Raw genomic sequence first — 14,558 nt, 5'->3', positions numbered from 1 at the left:
ACTTGGGAAGATGTATAGGAATTCTGGCTTCACCTAATCCTGCCTCTAATTCCTCCAATGGGTAATCTTAGGCAAGTTACAACATTCCTGGGACTCAGTTTTTTTCATCTGCAAAATGAGAGAGTTAAGTGAGATGACCGTTAAGGTTCTTTCCAGTTCCAGAAGTATGATCCTATTGCAACAGGTATTGGGTCTCTGAGCCAGCAGGAAGCAGAGAACACATGGCCAATGAACCCTGTTCTTACAAGCATGTACAAAGGTCTTGGTTGATGCAACTCCCATATGGACTTTGGAAGACAAACAAACATTCTCTGACTCTATTTGCTAAACGTGTGGTAAATGGGAGCATTTGTGATTGGCTGCAGTTTTGTAGACAGAATTGGGCAGGGAGAGGGGTGGGAATGGTGTTCAAAAGGCCCTAGTTGACTTTATCCCTTCTTTTCTCGGTTTGGCTTCTTGCAGTCTGATGCCCTCCTGGTGCTATAAAGGGAGAGGTCACAGGGACCCTCCCTCTCTGAAGTCAACATGAACAGGGACCCTAGTGCTTCTGCTTTAGTATCTGTTCTTCCATTTTAGGTGAAGATTGGAGGCTAGGGCCTTACACCTTCTGAAAAGTCAGGAGAACAGCTCATCCATGCATTCAGGAATGGTGATTGCGCTGGTATTATGGCCAGCCAACTCAAATTTGAGCTGAAGAAACACATACAAGGGCTCCTCCAGCAGCACTGGCTATGACTTAGACATGAACTTTGTGGGACCAATGCTACGTAGAAACCATGTTAAGTCTGACTCCACTCTTCCCAGGGACCAAGATGGTATGGGGGAGATTGTACCCTGTAGTGTTACGGAGAAATACCTGTATTTCTGTTCTTGCTATATCTTTAGAGTAAATATCCTCCTTTTTTTTGTGATTTGCCCTGGGTCATGCAACTAATAAGTGTCTGAGTTCAGATTTGAATTCAGGTTTTCATGACTCCACTGTGCTGCCTAGCTGCCCCCAACATCCCCTTGTAAAAGCTAATCGAAGTTAATTATTTAAATGGAACTGGGATATCTGTCACTGGAGGCTAATAGTATATGTGGGAAAACACCAGATTAGGAACTTGAGCCAACTGCATTAAGAAAAGACACACCTGTCCCCTCTGTGTGACCCCTGGTACCATTGGAAGGTGAGGAAATAGAGCAGACAAATCTTACTCTGGGGGACTAATACCAGAATAACTCACTATACTACAATCCTATGAACAAAACCAGCAAAACCAGGAAACCCATAAACACACAAAACCCCCTCACTGAATGTGTGTGATGATAATGCTCAAGAGAAGAGCTAAGAAAATGCTTAGGTGTGGGATCCTGCACAGACTGGCAGATTCAGTCGATGTGTTGGCTGGTTTTGCTGACTTGCTTTTTTCCCTTTTTTCCCCCACTGTTACAAGGGATGGCTCACAGGGTATATAGGAGAAGAAAGAATTTATTTGGAAATGAAGGAGATGTGAAAACAAAAGGTGCTTATAAAAAATTTTTTTTAATTAAAAGAAATTCTTAGTCTCCCATTCAAAAAACTATTGGGCAGTGACAAGAGGTCAACAAAGAGAACATAATACCTGGCACAGAGTAAATGTTTAATGAATACTTGTTTATTCATTCATTCACTTATTCAATATGTGAAAACACATTGAAGGAGGGTGAGGATACTCAGCAACAAAAATGGGAGAAGTCGGAGTACAGAAATGTTCTGAGCACAAGAAAAACAAGAGAGACAGAAGCCCCCAGACCCAGTGGAAGTCAAGATGGGATAAAAACCATGGTCCAGGATGGGAAACCTTGGTGGGCACAGCAGATTCCAAGAGGCACTCACAATGTCACTGGGATTCCTAGGGGTCCTTGGAGGGGAAGGCGTCACATTTGGTCATCTTTGGGCACCACTCCCTGAGAAGGGAGCACAGAGTAGGGTGAAGGAGCTTTCCCAAGGCCATTCAGCCAGGAAGGATTTGAACCTAAAGACCACTGCCTCTCAGATCAGAGAGAAAGCCCCAAGCAGGCACTAATGGTGTGAAGTCGATTTAAGTCCTGTTCACCTGCCTTTCATTTAGGAGGGTTCAAGGCAATCAGACCAGATGAAGTTAGCCTCAGTTTCAGACACTCACCCAAAGGAAGTCACTTAAGCTCTGTCTGCTTCAGTTTTCTCACCTATAAAATGGGAATAGTAGCATCTACCCACTGGACTGTTGTGAGGATCAAATGACATGATATGTGTAAAGCACTGAGCACAGTGCCTGGCACACAGTGCCCACTATATAAATGATTACCTTTTCTCCCTTCCTCCCAGTAGTCACCGTCCAATGATACTGGCCTGAGTGGTTTCTATGGTGCCCAGTTCAAGAATTTTAAGTGTCTAGAAGACACCCCATACCACCTGTCTCTAAAAGAGTCTGAACTCTCAACACAAAGAAAGGTTCCTCTTGGCCCTGTAACATGGAGACATGTAATTCTACAATCTCCACTATTCCTAAGCATCATTTTGAGAGATTTGAGTGCAACGTGTAATATTGTAATATCAGGTACAGACTCCTTTTGTCTCTTATCACCTTAGAGCCACACTCTAATTCTCCACATGGCTGCCAAAGTGATATTCCTAAAGTCCAGGTCTGACCATGTCACTCACCTGCACAAGAAGCTTCAGTGTCTCCCTATTCCCCATAGGATAAAATACAAATTCCTCTGTTTGACATTTAAAACCCTTTCCCAAAATGATGGCTGTTGGAGGGGATTTGGGAAAACTGAGATGCTAATACACTATTCAAGGAGTCGTGAATCGATCCAACCATTCTGGAGAGTAATTTGGAACTGTGCCCAAAGGGCTATAAAAATGTGCATACCCTTTGATCCAGCAATACCATTACTAGGTCTGTATCCCAAAGAAATAAAAAAAGAGAGAGATAAAAATATTTATAGTTGCTCTTTCTGTGGTAGCTAAGAATTAGAAATTGAGGGGATGCCCATCAGTTGGGGAATGGCTGAATAAGTTGTAGCATATGATTGTAATGGGATATTACTGTGCCATAAGAAATGATGAGCACGATGATTTCAGAAAAAAACTGGAAAGACTTACATGAACAGATACAGAGTTAAGTGAACAGAACTAGAAGAACATTGTACAAAGTAACAGTAATATTGTACAATGATCAACTGTGAGTGACTTAGCTTTTCTCAGCAATATGGTGATCCAAGACAATGATGAAGGATTCATGATGAAAAAAGCTATCTGCCTCCAGAGAAAGAACTGATGTCATCTCAATATAGCCTAAGCAACCTATTTTTCAGTTTTTTCTTTCTTTTCTCTTTTCTTTCTTTCTTTGTCTTCCTTCCTTTTTTCTTTCTTCTATGAAATGATTAATATGCAAGTATTTTACATGATTGCACAAGTATAACCTATCAGGGAGAAAAGGAGGGATAGAATTTGGAATTTAAAACTTAAAAAGACAAGTGTTAAAATCATTTTTATATGTAATTGGAGAAAAAACTAGATAATATTTTGCTTTTTTGGGGGGTGAGGCAATTGGGGTTAAATGACTTGCCCGGGGTCACAACAGCTAGTAAGTATCATGTGTCTGAGGCCGGATTTGAACCCAGGTTCCTCCTGACTCCAGGGTCAGTGCTCTATCCACTGTGCCATCTAGCTGCTTCTAGATAATATTTAAAAACAAACAAACAAATCTTTTCCCAATCTGTTTCCAGTATATCTTTCCAGACTGATTTCACATTATCTCCCTCATATACTCATGTTTTAGCAAAATGGACTTACTTGCTGTTCTCCATAAATGTCATTTTCTGCCTTGGTGTACATTCTCTCTTCGTTTCCACTTTTTAGAATTCCAAGCTCCCTTCAAGGGTTACCTTGGCTGTCATTTCCTACACAAGGCCTTTTCTGATCCCCTAATTGTCAAAAATCCCTACTCCCCCAATAACTTTGTATTTACTTATATGTGTTGGCACTTTATCACCCCAATAGACTGTAAGCCCATTGAAGACAGGAGCTATTTAATTCCCACCACCCAGCACAATGCTTTAAGGGAGCACCTAAGCTCTAGATCTTAATACATTTGAGAGGAATAGAAAACTCTCTTTGACTCATGAAGCCAGAAAATATTAGCAAATGAAAACATATGAAAGAGGAGGAGGAAAGGAAAGCGGGGGGGGGGGGGGCCCGGACGGACGACAAGTGAGCATTATTGCTATCAGGTCCTTCAACTTACTGGTTCTTGGAAGTAGAGCTGGTAATGAAAGATTGGGTTGGATTTGACCTTCTCTATAATAGGCACAGCTGGATCTGCTGGAATGAAGGGTGTATTCAGACTGCCCACTGCCCTAGAAAACAAAAGGGAGGGTCTTGGTGAACCCTAAGGAGATAATAATAATAATAACAACAACAATAATAATAATAAATGTCATTTGGATTTAATAAGTCTAAAATAAAAGGAAAAATTAGGCTAAGGCTAAAGGCTTCAAGCTTGAATCTAGAAGTCATACTGAATCAAATGACTGACAGCAGTATTTAACAATAGCTTGATCTCCTCCAAGCAAGACACATCAGGTGTAAAGACACCAATGAGAAGACTGTGGCTGAATATGTAAGAGATTTATTGATACTCTGAAATCAAAACTGAATTGGAAGAACATAGATTTAAGATTATAGATTTAGACAAAGGAGACCTCAGATGCCACTGAGACCAACCCTCTCATTTTACAGATGAGAAAACTGAGGCACAGAGTTCTCGAGTGACTTGCCCAGGGTCATGCAACTCTTAAGCACCTGAGGAAGTACTTGAGTCCAGGTCTGACTGCAAGTCCAGTGTCACAATACATTTAAACAACTGACCCCTATCCAATGCTGGTTTTAATTGTACATCCTCGGAACTGTAAAATAGACCATTACAGATTTGGAAGAATCCTAACAAAAAACCTACATGATATTAAGAAAACAGAGGGCTTGTTATCCAAAGGTAGTGGTAAAAGATTAAAACTCACTCCCAAAAGGACTGATAAACATCCTTAGAATATATGACCAAAAAAAAAAAAACGTACAGAAATACTCTTTCAATAAGCAGGCATTACTTCACTGAGAAATAGTAAAAGCTGGTAATAGACACATCCCATTAGACTGGGCAAATGCAACCCAAAACAGCTTACCTCTAATTGGAGCCCACAAAAAAAAAAAAAGATCTAATTGGAATCAATTGGAATCAAAGGGCTCTTCACAGATGACATCCACATGAACTGAGACAATATGGCAACAATGAAGCCTCAAATATATGAATGGCAATGTGAAATTTGTTTTTGGAAAGGGTGGGGCTTACAGTGACAATTCAGGACCAGGTCATCACCATTAGAAACTACAGGAGGGTTATCAGTAAGAATTCAGTGCTCAGTAATCAATGAGGATTGTGTCAGGAAGCAGCGGTGATAGGGTAACACTGCTGTAAAACTTTAGGACTTACTAAGCATATTAGGGTAGCTAGATGGCACAGTGGATAGAGCATTGGGCCTGGAGGCAGGAAGATCTAAGAGACTGGAGTTCAAACCTGGGCTCAGATCTTACTAGCTGTGTGACCCTGGGCTTAACCCCTTGTTACTTAACCCCTTTTTACCTTAGTTGCTCATCTGTAAAACAGGGACACACTGGAGAAGGAAATGGCAGACCACTCCAGTATCTTTGCCAAGAAAACCCCATGGACTACATCACAAAGACTTGGACCCAACTGAACAACAACAACAAAATATCTAGAACAACATTACCTGGTGCCTAGAACTGTACATTAGAATTGTACCCTCTCTGTCATGGACTGAGATCGCACTACAAACACAAGCCTCAAAATATACAGGAGATGTCAGTCGATAAACTGTACTAGAACCATACAATCATCACAGAACAACCTCTTGCCACTATAGTCTGGATAAAAAAATCAAGAACAATATTTTTAATAGACGTTGTCATATCAAATACTCATTATTTCCAGGCTATATGGAAAAAATATTTAAAAAAAAAAGACCCAGAAGTGAAAATCAAAATCACGCGCAAATAGGATGAGGCACATTGTCCCTGTCATCCAGGCGTTGTAACAAGGATGCTTTCAGTGTGCCTGCAGAGAACGAGCTTACACCTAATGCTTTTATTCAACTACCAAAAAGGCAGTTATTTTATTCACCTGTGTATGAGTCTATAGAACAACGAATATAAAGGAACAATAAAAAGCTATAATCCCAAAACAGTTTCTATCAGAACCCAGTAGAAAGAAAAGAAAACAAGGGATAATAATAAGACAACAATAATGAGCAAGGTCTGCATGAACTTAGCCAATTATTGATCAACAAAGAAGCATCAAACAAATGGTACAGTCAGGTGTATTTTTTTTTTTGAAATGGAAATGGAAGGGTTTATGATGACAGTTTAAGGCCAATTCATCACTACTAGGAATTTCGTTGTTTAGTCATTTTCAACTGTGTCTGACTCTTCATGACCTCATTTAAAAATTATAATCATGTGAAGTTTAATATGATTGACTCACACCCTCTGATATCTGTGTAGACTCCTTCCAACAGCCCTAATAATTTGATAAAGTTCTTAGGAGTTACATATATCATCTTTCCATATAGGAATATAACAGTTTCATTTTTGTCGAATCTCTTATGATTATTCTTTCATGTTTACTTTTTTATGCTTCTCTTTAGTCCTGTGTTTGAATGTCAAATTTTCTGTTTAGCTTTGGGTCTTTTCATCAGGAACGCTTGAAAGTCCTTTATTTCATTAAATATCTATTTTTCCCCGTGAAGGATTATACTCAAGTTTTGCTGGGTAGGTTATCCTTAGTTATTATTCTAGCTTCTTTGCTTTCTAGAACATTGTATCCTAAGCCCTCTACTCCTTTAATGTGGAAACTACTAAATCTTGTGTGATGTTGACTGTGGTTCCACAATATTTGAATTGTTTCTTTCTAGCTGCTTCCAATATTTTCTCTTTGACCTGGGAGCTCTGCAATTTGGCTATAATATTCCTGGAAGTTTTCATCTCATTCACGAGGTGATCAGTGAGTTCTTTCCATTTCTATTTTATCCTCTGGATCTAAGATACTGGGTCAGTTTTCCCTGATAATTTCTTGAAATATGATGTCTAGGCTCTTTTTCTGATCATGGCTTTCAGGTAGTCCAACAATTTTTTTAAATATTTATTTGTAGTTTTCAACATTCATTTCCACAAATTTTTGAGTTCCAAATTTTCACCCCATCTCACCCCCACCCCAAGATGACATGCATTGTGAATATCCCTTCCCCTAGTATGTCCCCTTTTCTTTCTCTCCCCCTTCTCTTATCCCCTTCCCCTTCTATTTTCCTGTAGGGCAGGATAGACTTCTGTATCCCATTTCCTATATTTCTTATTTCCCGATAGCATGTGAAAACTTTTTTTTTAAACATATGTTTTTAAAACTTTAGGTTTCAAATTTTCTCTCTTCCTCCCTCCCCACCCACCCTCACTGAAAAGGCAAGCAACTCAATATAGGTTGCACATGTGCAGTTATGCAAAACACTTCCATAGTAGACATGTTGTGAAAAACTAACTCTATTTCCCTTAATCCTATTCTGCCTTCCCATTTATTCTATTCTTTCTTTTGACCCTGTTCCTCCTCAGAAGTATTTACTTCTGATTACACCCTTTTCCAATCTGACCTCCTCTCTATCACCCCCTGCTCTCTTGTCCCCTTCTCCCCCTATTTTCTTGTAGGGTAAGACAAATTTCCATACCCAATTGAATGTGTATGTTATTCCCTCCTTAAGCCAAATCCTATGAGAATAAGATTCTCATTCCCTCTCACCTTCCCCTGTTTCCCCTCCACTGTAAGAACTTTCTTTTCTGTTTTTTTTTTGTGAGATAATTTACCCCATTCTACCTCTCCCTTTCTTCTTCTCTGAGTATAATCCTCTCATCCCTTAATTTTATTCTCCAGATATGACCCCTTAATCTTCAACTCACCCTGTGCCTTCTATCTATCTATCTGTCTATCTATCTATCTATCTATCTATCTATCTATCTATCTATACATATATATATAATTTTTTTCCTCCAACTACCCTAATACTGACAAAGGTCTCATGAGTTATAAATATCATCTTTCCATGCAGGAATGTAAACAGTTCAATCTTAATAAGTCTCTTATGATTTCTCTTTCCTGTTTACCTCTTCATGTTCCACTTGAGTCCTGTATTTGAAAGTCAAATTTTCTATTCAGCTCTGGTCTTTTCATCAGAATGCTTGAAAGTCCTCTATTTCACTGAATGACCATTTTTTCCCCTGAAGGATTATACTCAGTTTTGCTGGGTAGGTGATTCTTGGTTGTAATCCTATCTCCTTTGCCCTCCAGAATATTATATTCCATGCCCTGCGGTCCTTTAATGTAGAAGCTGCTAAATCTTGTGTTATCCTGATTGTGTTTCCACAGTACTTGAATTGTTTCCTTCTGGCAGCTTGTAATATTTTCTCCTTGACCTGGGAACTCTGGAATTTGGGGATGTCTTTCAGGAGATTGGTGGATTCTTTCAATTTCTATTTTGCCCTCTGGTTCTACTATATCAGGGCAGTTTTCCTTGATAATTTCTTGAAAGATGATGTCTAGGCTCTTTTTTTGATCATGGCTTTCAGATAGTCCAATAATTTTTAAATTCTCTCTCCTGGATCTATTTTCCAGGTCAGTTGTTTTTCCAATGAGATATTTCACATTGTTTTCTAATTTTTCATTCTTTTGGATTTGTTTTACAGTGTCTTGATTTCTCATAAAGTCACTATCTTCCAATTGCTCTATTCTAATTTTTAAGGAAGTATTTTCTTCAGTAATCTTTTGGACTTCCTTTTCCATTTGGCCAATTTTTCTTTTTAGGGCATTCTTCTCCTCATTGGCTTTTTGGACCTCTTTTGCCATTTGGGTTAGGCTATTTTTTAAGGTGTTATTTCTTCAGTATTTTTTGGGTCTCCTTTAGCAAGCTGTTGACTTGTTTTTCATGATTTTCTTGCATCACTCTCAGTTTTTCCTCTACTTCCCTTACTTGCTTCTCAAAATCCCTTTTGAGCTCTTCCAAGGCCTGGGACTGATTCATATTTTTCTTGGAGGCTTTGGATGTAGGAGCTTTGACTTTGTTGTCTTCTTCTGGTTGTATATTTTGATCTTCTTTTTCACCAAAGTAAGATAATATAGTCTGACTCTTTTTGCGCTGCTTGCTCACGATCCTGGCCAGTTACTTAAGTTTTAAACTCTTTGTTAAGGTAAGAGTGTGCTTCCAATGTGGAGAACGCACTGTCCCAAGCTTCAGGGGTTTGTGTAGCTGTTTTCAGAGATACTTGTAGGGACCTGTAAATTTTCAGTTCTTGCAAGGTGGTATGATAAGGGGTGAGGTGTTTACTCCTTTCCTGGCCTGTGACCACAAATATTCCTTTCTGTCCTGTACCTGTGAGGAGGGGTTCCTCTCCACAGCCACTACAAGCTCCACCACACCAGCACTACTCCTCACCCCAGCACCGTCACCCAGAACTGTGACCCAGATCCAAACAGGGGCAAAGCAAGAGATTCCTGCCTCAGCACTGGCAAAGAGATCCCTGCAATCCCTCACTGATCAGCCACTGGATTCCCCCTCAGTCTGTGGACCGGAAGCTCAGGAAGCAGCTGCCCCTCCCCCAGGGCCATGCTCTTGGGGAATGAAGCTGAGACCCCGCCTTCCTTTCTCAGCACCGACAGAAACAGACTTTTCCCACTGATCTCCTAAATTGTCTTTGGCAATAGTGGATTGAGGAGTCTGGAAACCTCCACAGCTGCCCGTGATTCAGTCCTCTGAGGCCTGCTCCAGGTTTGCTGCGGCCTGCGTGCCCACACCGTGCTGCGCTGGGCTCCCAGCCTGGCGTGATATACCTTTCTGATCAATCATCCAGTTGTCTTGGGCTGGAAATTTGTTTCACTCTGCCTTTTTGTGGGTTCTGCTGCTTCAGGATTTGTTTAGAGCCATTTTTTATGAGTATTTGGAGGGATTTGGAGGAGAGCTCAAGCAAGTCACTGCTCTCACTCCACCACCTTGGCTCTGCCCTAGTCCAATAATTCTTAAATTATCTCTCTTTGATCTATTTTCCGGGTCAGTTGTTTTTCTGATATTTCACATTTTCTTCTATTTTTTTCATTCTTTTGACTTTGTTTTATTGTTTCTTGATTTCTCATAAAGTCATTAGCTTCTACTTGTCCATTTCTTGTTTTCAAGGAATTATTTTCTTCAATGAGCTTTCACAGCTGTTTTACCATCTGGCCAAGTCTACTTTTAAAAGAATTCCTTTCTTCAGTGAATTGCGGTCCCTCTTTTACCATTAGGCTAACGTTGCTTTTTGAGTTGTTATTTTCTCCCAGTATTTTTGGTACCTGGTCTGCTGTTGTTGTTTAGTCATTTTCAGTCACGTCTAACTCTTCATGACCTCATTTTGGATTTTTCTTGGCAAAGATGCTGGTGAGGTTTGCCATCTCCTTTTCCAGTTCACTTTAGAGATGAAGAAACTGAAGAAAAACAGTTTAGTGAGTTGCCCAGGGTCACAGGGTTAGTAAGTGTTTGAGGCCAGATTTGAACTCAGGAAGATGAGTCTTTTTGACTCCAGGCTTGGTGCTCTATCCATTGTGCCATCTAATTGCCTTTTTTCTGTCTCTTTTACTAAGCTGTTAATTGTCTTTTCATAATCTTCTTGCATTATTTTAATTTCTTTTCCTAATTTTTCTTCTGCCACTCTTATCTCTTTCTTTAACTCTTCCAGGAATTCTTGTTGGGCTTTAGCCCAATTAGTATTTTTAAAAGCTTTGCTTGTAGCTCTTTTCACATTGTTTTCTTCTTCTGAAATCATGTCTCAGTCTTCGTTGCCACTGTAACAGCTTTTTATGGTCAAATTCTTTTGTTGTTGTTATTGTTGTTGTTGTTTGCTCATTTTTTCCAGTCAATTTCTTGACTTTGAACTTTATGTTGATGTTGGGTTCTGCTCATCTGGGAGTGTGGAGACAATTCACCAAGTTTCAGGCTTTTTCGTGCTGCTATTTTCAGAGCTAATTCTGGGCGTCTGCAGTTTTTGGTGCTTCCAATGTGGTGTGATTTGGGGAGAGGTGTGGCCATTGCTCTCCTGGTTCATGCTCTGGTCTTACCAGGAAAGGCCCCTGCTCCCCTGCAGCTGCAAGTGCTAACACTCCTCTTGGCCCTAGAACTGTGACGGGGTGCTTCCATGACCAGGACTCCTGATCCCTTGTGACTGACCAGAAGTGCTTCTCTCTACCCTAGAACTTTGACCCAGAGCTGGGTATGAGCAATAGAATTGCTAATTAGTGCTGGCTGCACTCCATGTCAGCAAAAAGTTCTCTGTAATCTCTTTCTGACCAGCTGTCCAACCCCCTACTGTCTCTGGGCTGAGAGCTTTGGAAGCTGCTGTTGCTGTTGTCACGGCCACCTTGAAGGCCTGCCACTGGTGCTGCTGCCATGCTCCAGGAAGGGTCCCATCCAGTGTCACAGACCTCTCCTGCTGACCTCCTAAGTTATCTAGACTGGAAAAATGTCTCACCCTTACTATTTTTGGCTCTGCCACTCCAGAATTCTATTTGAGGGGTTATTTTAAGATTGTTTGAAGGAGAATGTTAGGAGAGTTCAGCTGGGTTGCTACCTGTACTCCACCATCTTGGCTCTGCCTTCTTTTTAAAGTCTGTTCCAGCTTTACAATGTTTAAAGTTCTACATTTCCCAACCAGAAGTTCCAACTTTTGGCACACACTGCCCGAGGATTCTATGGCCAAAAAAATACCAAATAAATTGGCATCACAGAACTTCAGAGACCTTTTAAGATACTGGCTTTCTAAACTGCTATACTGTCCCAAATAGAGAATACCCTGAATATAGGTTTTGGAAAATGGGGGAAGGGGAGGGGGTTAGACCGTGGGGCAGAGGAGGGCTGCTCAGTCACATGATTTCAATGTATATTTCAGAGGAGAAAAATCCTTCTCACCAAACCATACAGGCTACAGGCATCAAGCACGTGACCCATGCCACAACACTCCTGAGTATGACCCAAAGGAGACTAAAGTGTAATTGGAAAATATTTAACAAAAGAAATAAAAATACAATAAAATATAGCTAATGTCAATATATGGTTTCCTAAGTCAATATACAATTACAGGGATCTCCAGGTATGGTTCAGTGGCCCCCATTTCTTTTCTTTTCTTTTTTTTTTTTTTGCTTTTAGGCAATTGGGGTTAAGTGACTTGCCCAGGGTCACACAGCTAGTAAGTGTCAAGTGTTTGGCCTGAGGCCGGATTTGAACTCAGGTCCTCCTGACTTCAGGGCTGGTGCTCTATCCACTGCATCACCTAGCTGCCCCTGTGGCCCCCATTTCTATTTGAGTTTGATACCACTGATAATAAGTAACTGTTCTGCAAATTAGAACCTTAGAGTTTCCCAGAGCACTAAACAATTCAGTGACTTGCCTGGGGTTACATTGTCCCTTGAATACAAATTATACACCAAAAATGAGATATAGACTTTTCTATATGGACTTTTTTCTTTCTGCATAGACTTTTTTATGTATACGTCCTTTCCTCTCAGTAAAATATAAACTTCTCAAGGGCAGGGATATTTTTTGTGTCTTTGGATTCCCCAACCTTATCATAGCACCTGACACATAGTAAGTGTTCAATAAATTCCTGAAAAGAAAATGTGTGTGTACGTGTATATGTGTGCATACACACACACACACACACATTTTCCTTTCCTATTTCTTTTCTATCACCAATTCCCATTATAGCTTCCTCTCTTTGTCCCTTAGAATCCTGGAAACCTTGAAGGCCCAGATCAAATCATATCCCCTCCATGAGTGTGTCACTGATTATACACACCTTTACATACATATGTGTGTGTATGTGTGTGTGTGTAATGGGGTGTGTATAATATATATGTGTGTGTGTGTGTGTGGTGTGTGTGTGTATTTATGTGTCTGTGTGTATAAAGAACACCAATTATAGGCTACTTTCAGATTGTAGATTTTATATAAGCCAGATTTGGGAATGGGGAGGAGGGGAGAGATGTTGCCCATATTCAGACTAATTACATAATCCTTGCTAATGTGTTAACAAGTTCATATGCTACCCTACCAGATAGTTCTAATACTGGGAATTTCAGGAATTTAATCATAAGTGAAATCACATCACAAATTTAAAAAATAAAGTTGTAAGAGTCTTTAGAAGTCATATTATTTAATCTTCTCATCTTATAGTTTAGGTCACAGGGGTGGGAAACTTGAGGTCTTGAGGCCATATGTGGCCTTCTAGATCCTTAAATGCAGCCTTTGAACTGAATCCAATTTGTTCTATAAAATTTGGACTTAGTCAAAAGGTTGCACCTAAGACTTAGAAGGCCACCATGTGACCTCAAGGCCACAGGTTCTCCAACCCTGGTTTAGACACTGAGGCCCAGAAAGGGGTGCTCTTTCCACCTCCTGTTGGCTCCACCCCACCCCACTGTCTGTGTTCTGTAGTTACCTTAGTCTCTCTGGATAGAAGAGGGCCATGTACCACACCAGGATACCACCCCAGTCATGGCCAATAAACACCGCTTGGGAAATGCCCTGAAGAATAGAAACATATATGAGATGAAGGCCAGAAAGGAGTATGGGTCAGCTAAGGGGCAGCTCCCAGGCCCTAAAGAACAAGAATTCTTGCTGAAGGAGGTTCCAAAATAGAGTTTCATCTCCCTCTGTTGCTCAGTGGTCTTTTTGTTTATCTCTCATAGATTTCCTAAAATAATCCACATAACAGCTATCCCATATCTTCATTCTCCTCTAGCCCCAACTTAGATGAGATCCTTCATCTTCTCTCCTTCAAAACCCATCTGATGCTATCTATGCCCACCCATTCTCTCTTCCACCCTGTTTTAAAGGGAGTTATCCCAACCCTTTTCTAAAATGAGCCCCCTTCCTGTCTCTTGTTCCTGTTTGTTTTCACTTCTTCAAGAACTCTGCTCTCTCAATTATCCATTCCCGGTATCTATGATCTCTCTGTCTCCATTAGCTTCTTCTGTCTTGCTTTCAAATTTGAAGAGTCTCCCAATCCCCAAAAGTTTCCACTTGATAATTCTAAATCATTGAGGCTTGCATCCCATTTCCCACCTTCCAAACTTTTTGAACAAGTGGTCAATATCTACTGCCTTGTCTATGACACCTTAACATTCTTGGCTTAACCTAGTAGAATATTAACTCCTCAAGAGGAGGGATTATTTTTCTCTTGGTATGCCCAGCACAGTGCCTGGCACATAGCAGATATTTAACAAATGCCTGTAGATTGACTAATAATTTGGCTTCATCCTAACCACTCTTTTGGAATTGTACTTCAGAAGGTTACCAATAACCACCTAATCACCAAATCCAGCAGCTTTTTTTCAGTGCTCATTCTTCTTGACCTCTGATACCACTGAATACTCCCCACTCTCTATTGTACCCTTTGTAAATTCCTTCTGGTT

General features: G+C 40.4%; 1 protein-coding gene across 1 annotated transcript in view; it reads right to left on the bottom strand.

The window, feature by feature from the left end:
• The window catches only part of EPHX2 (epoxide hydrolase 2), an 86,635-nt gene that overhangs the window by 28,590 nt on the left and 43,487 nt on the right, over positions 1-14,558 (bottom strand). The window contains 2 exon segments of the mRNA XM_020983976.2: positions 4,257-4,368; positions 13,583-13,668. Coding sequence (XP_020839635.1) covers positions 4,257-4,368; positions 13,583-13,668 — 198 coding nt within the window.

This window comes from Phascolarctos cinereus, unplaced genomic scaffold, assembly GCF_003287225.1.
Source record: "Phascolarctos cinereus isolate Bilbo 61053 unplaced genomic scaffold, phaCin_HiC Scaffold_2;HRSCAF=192, whole genome shotgun sequence".
NCBI classification, from domain to species: Eukaryota; Metazoa; Chordata; class Mammalia; order Diprotodontia; family Phascolarctidae; genus Phascolarctos; species Phascolarctos cinereus.
The sequence above is the reverse complement of the archived record's forward strand: the minus strand, read 5'-3'. Positions and strand labels throughout refer to the sequence as shown.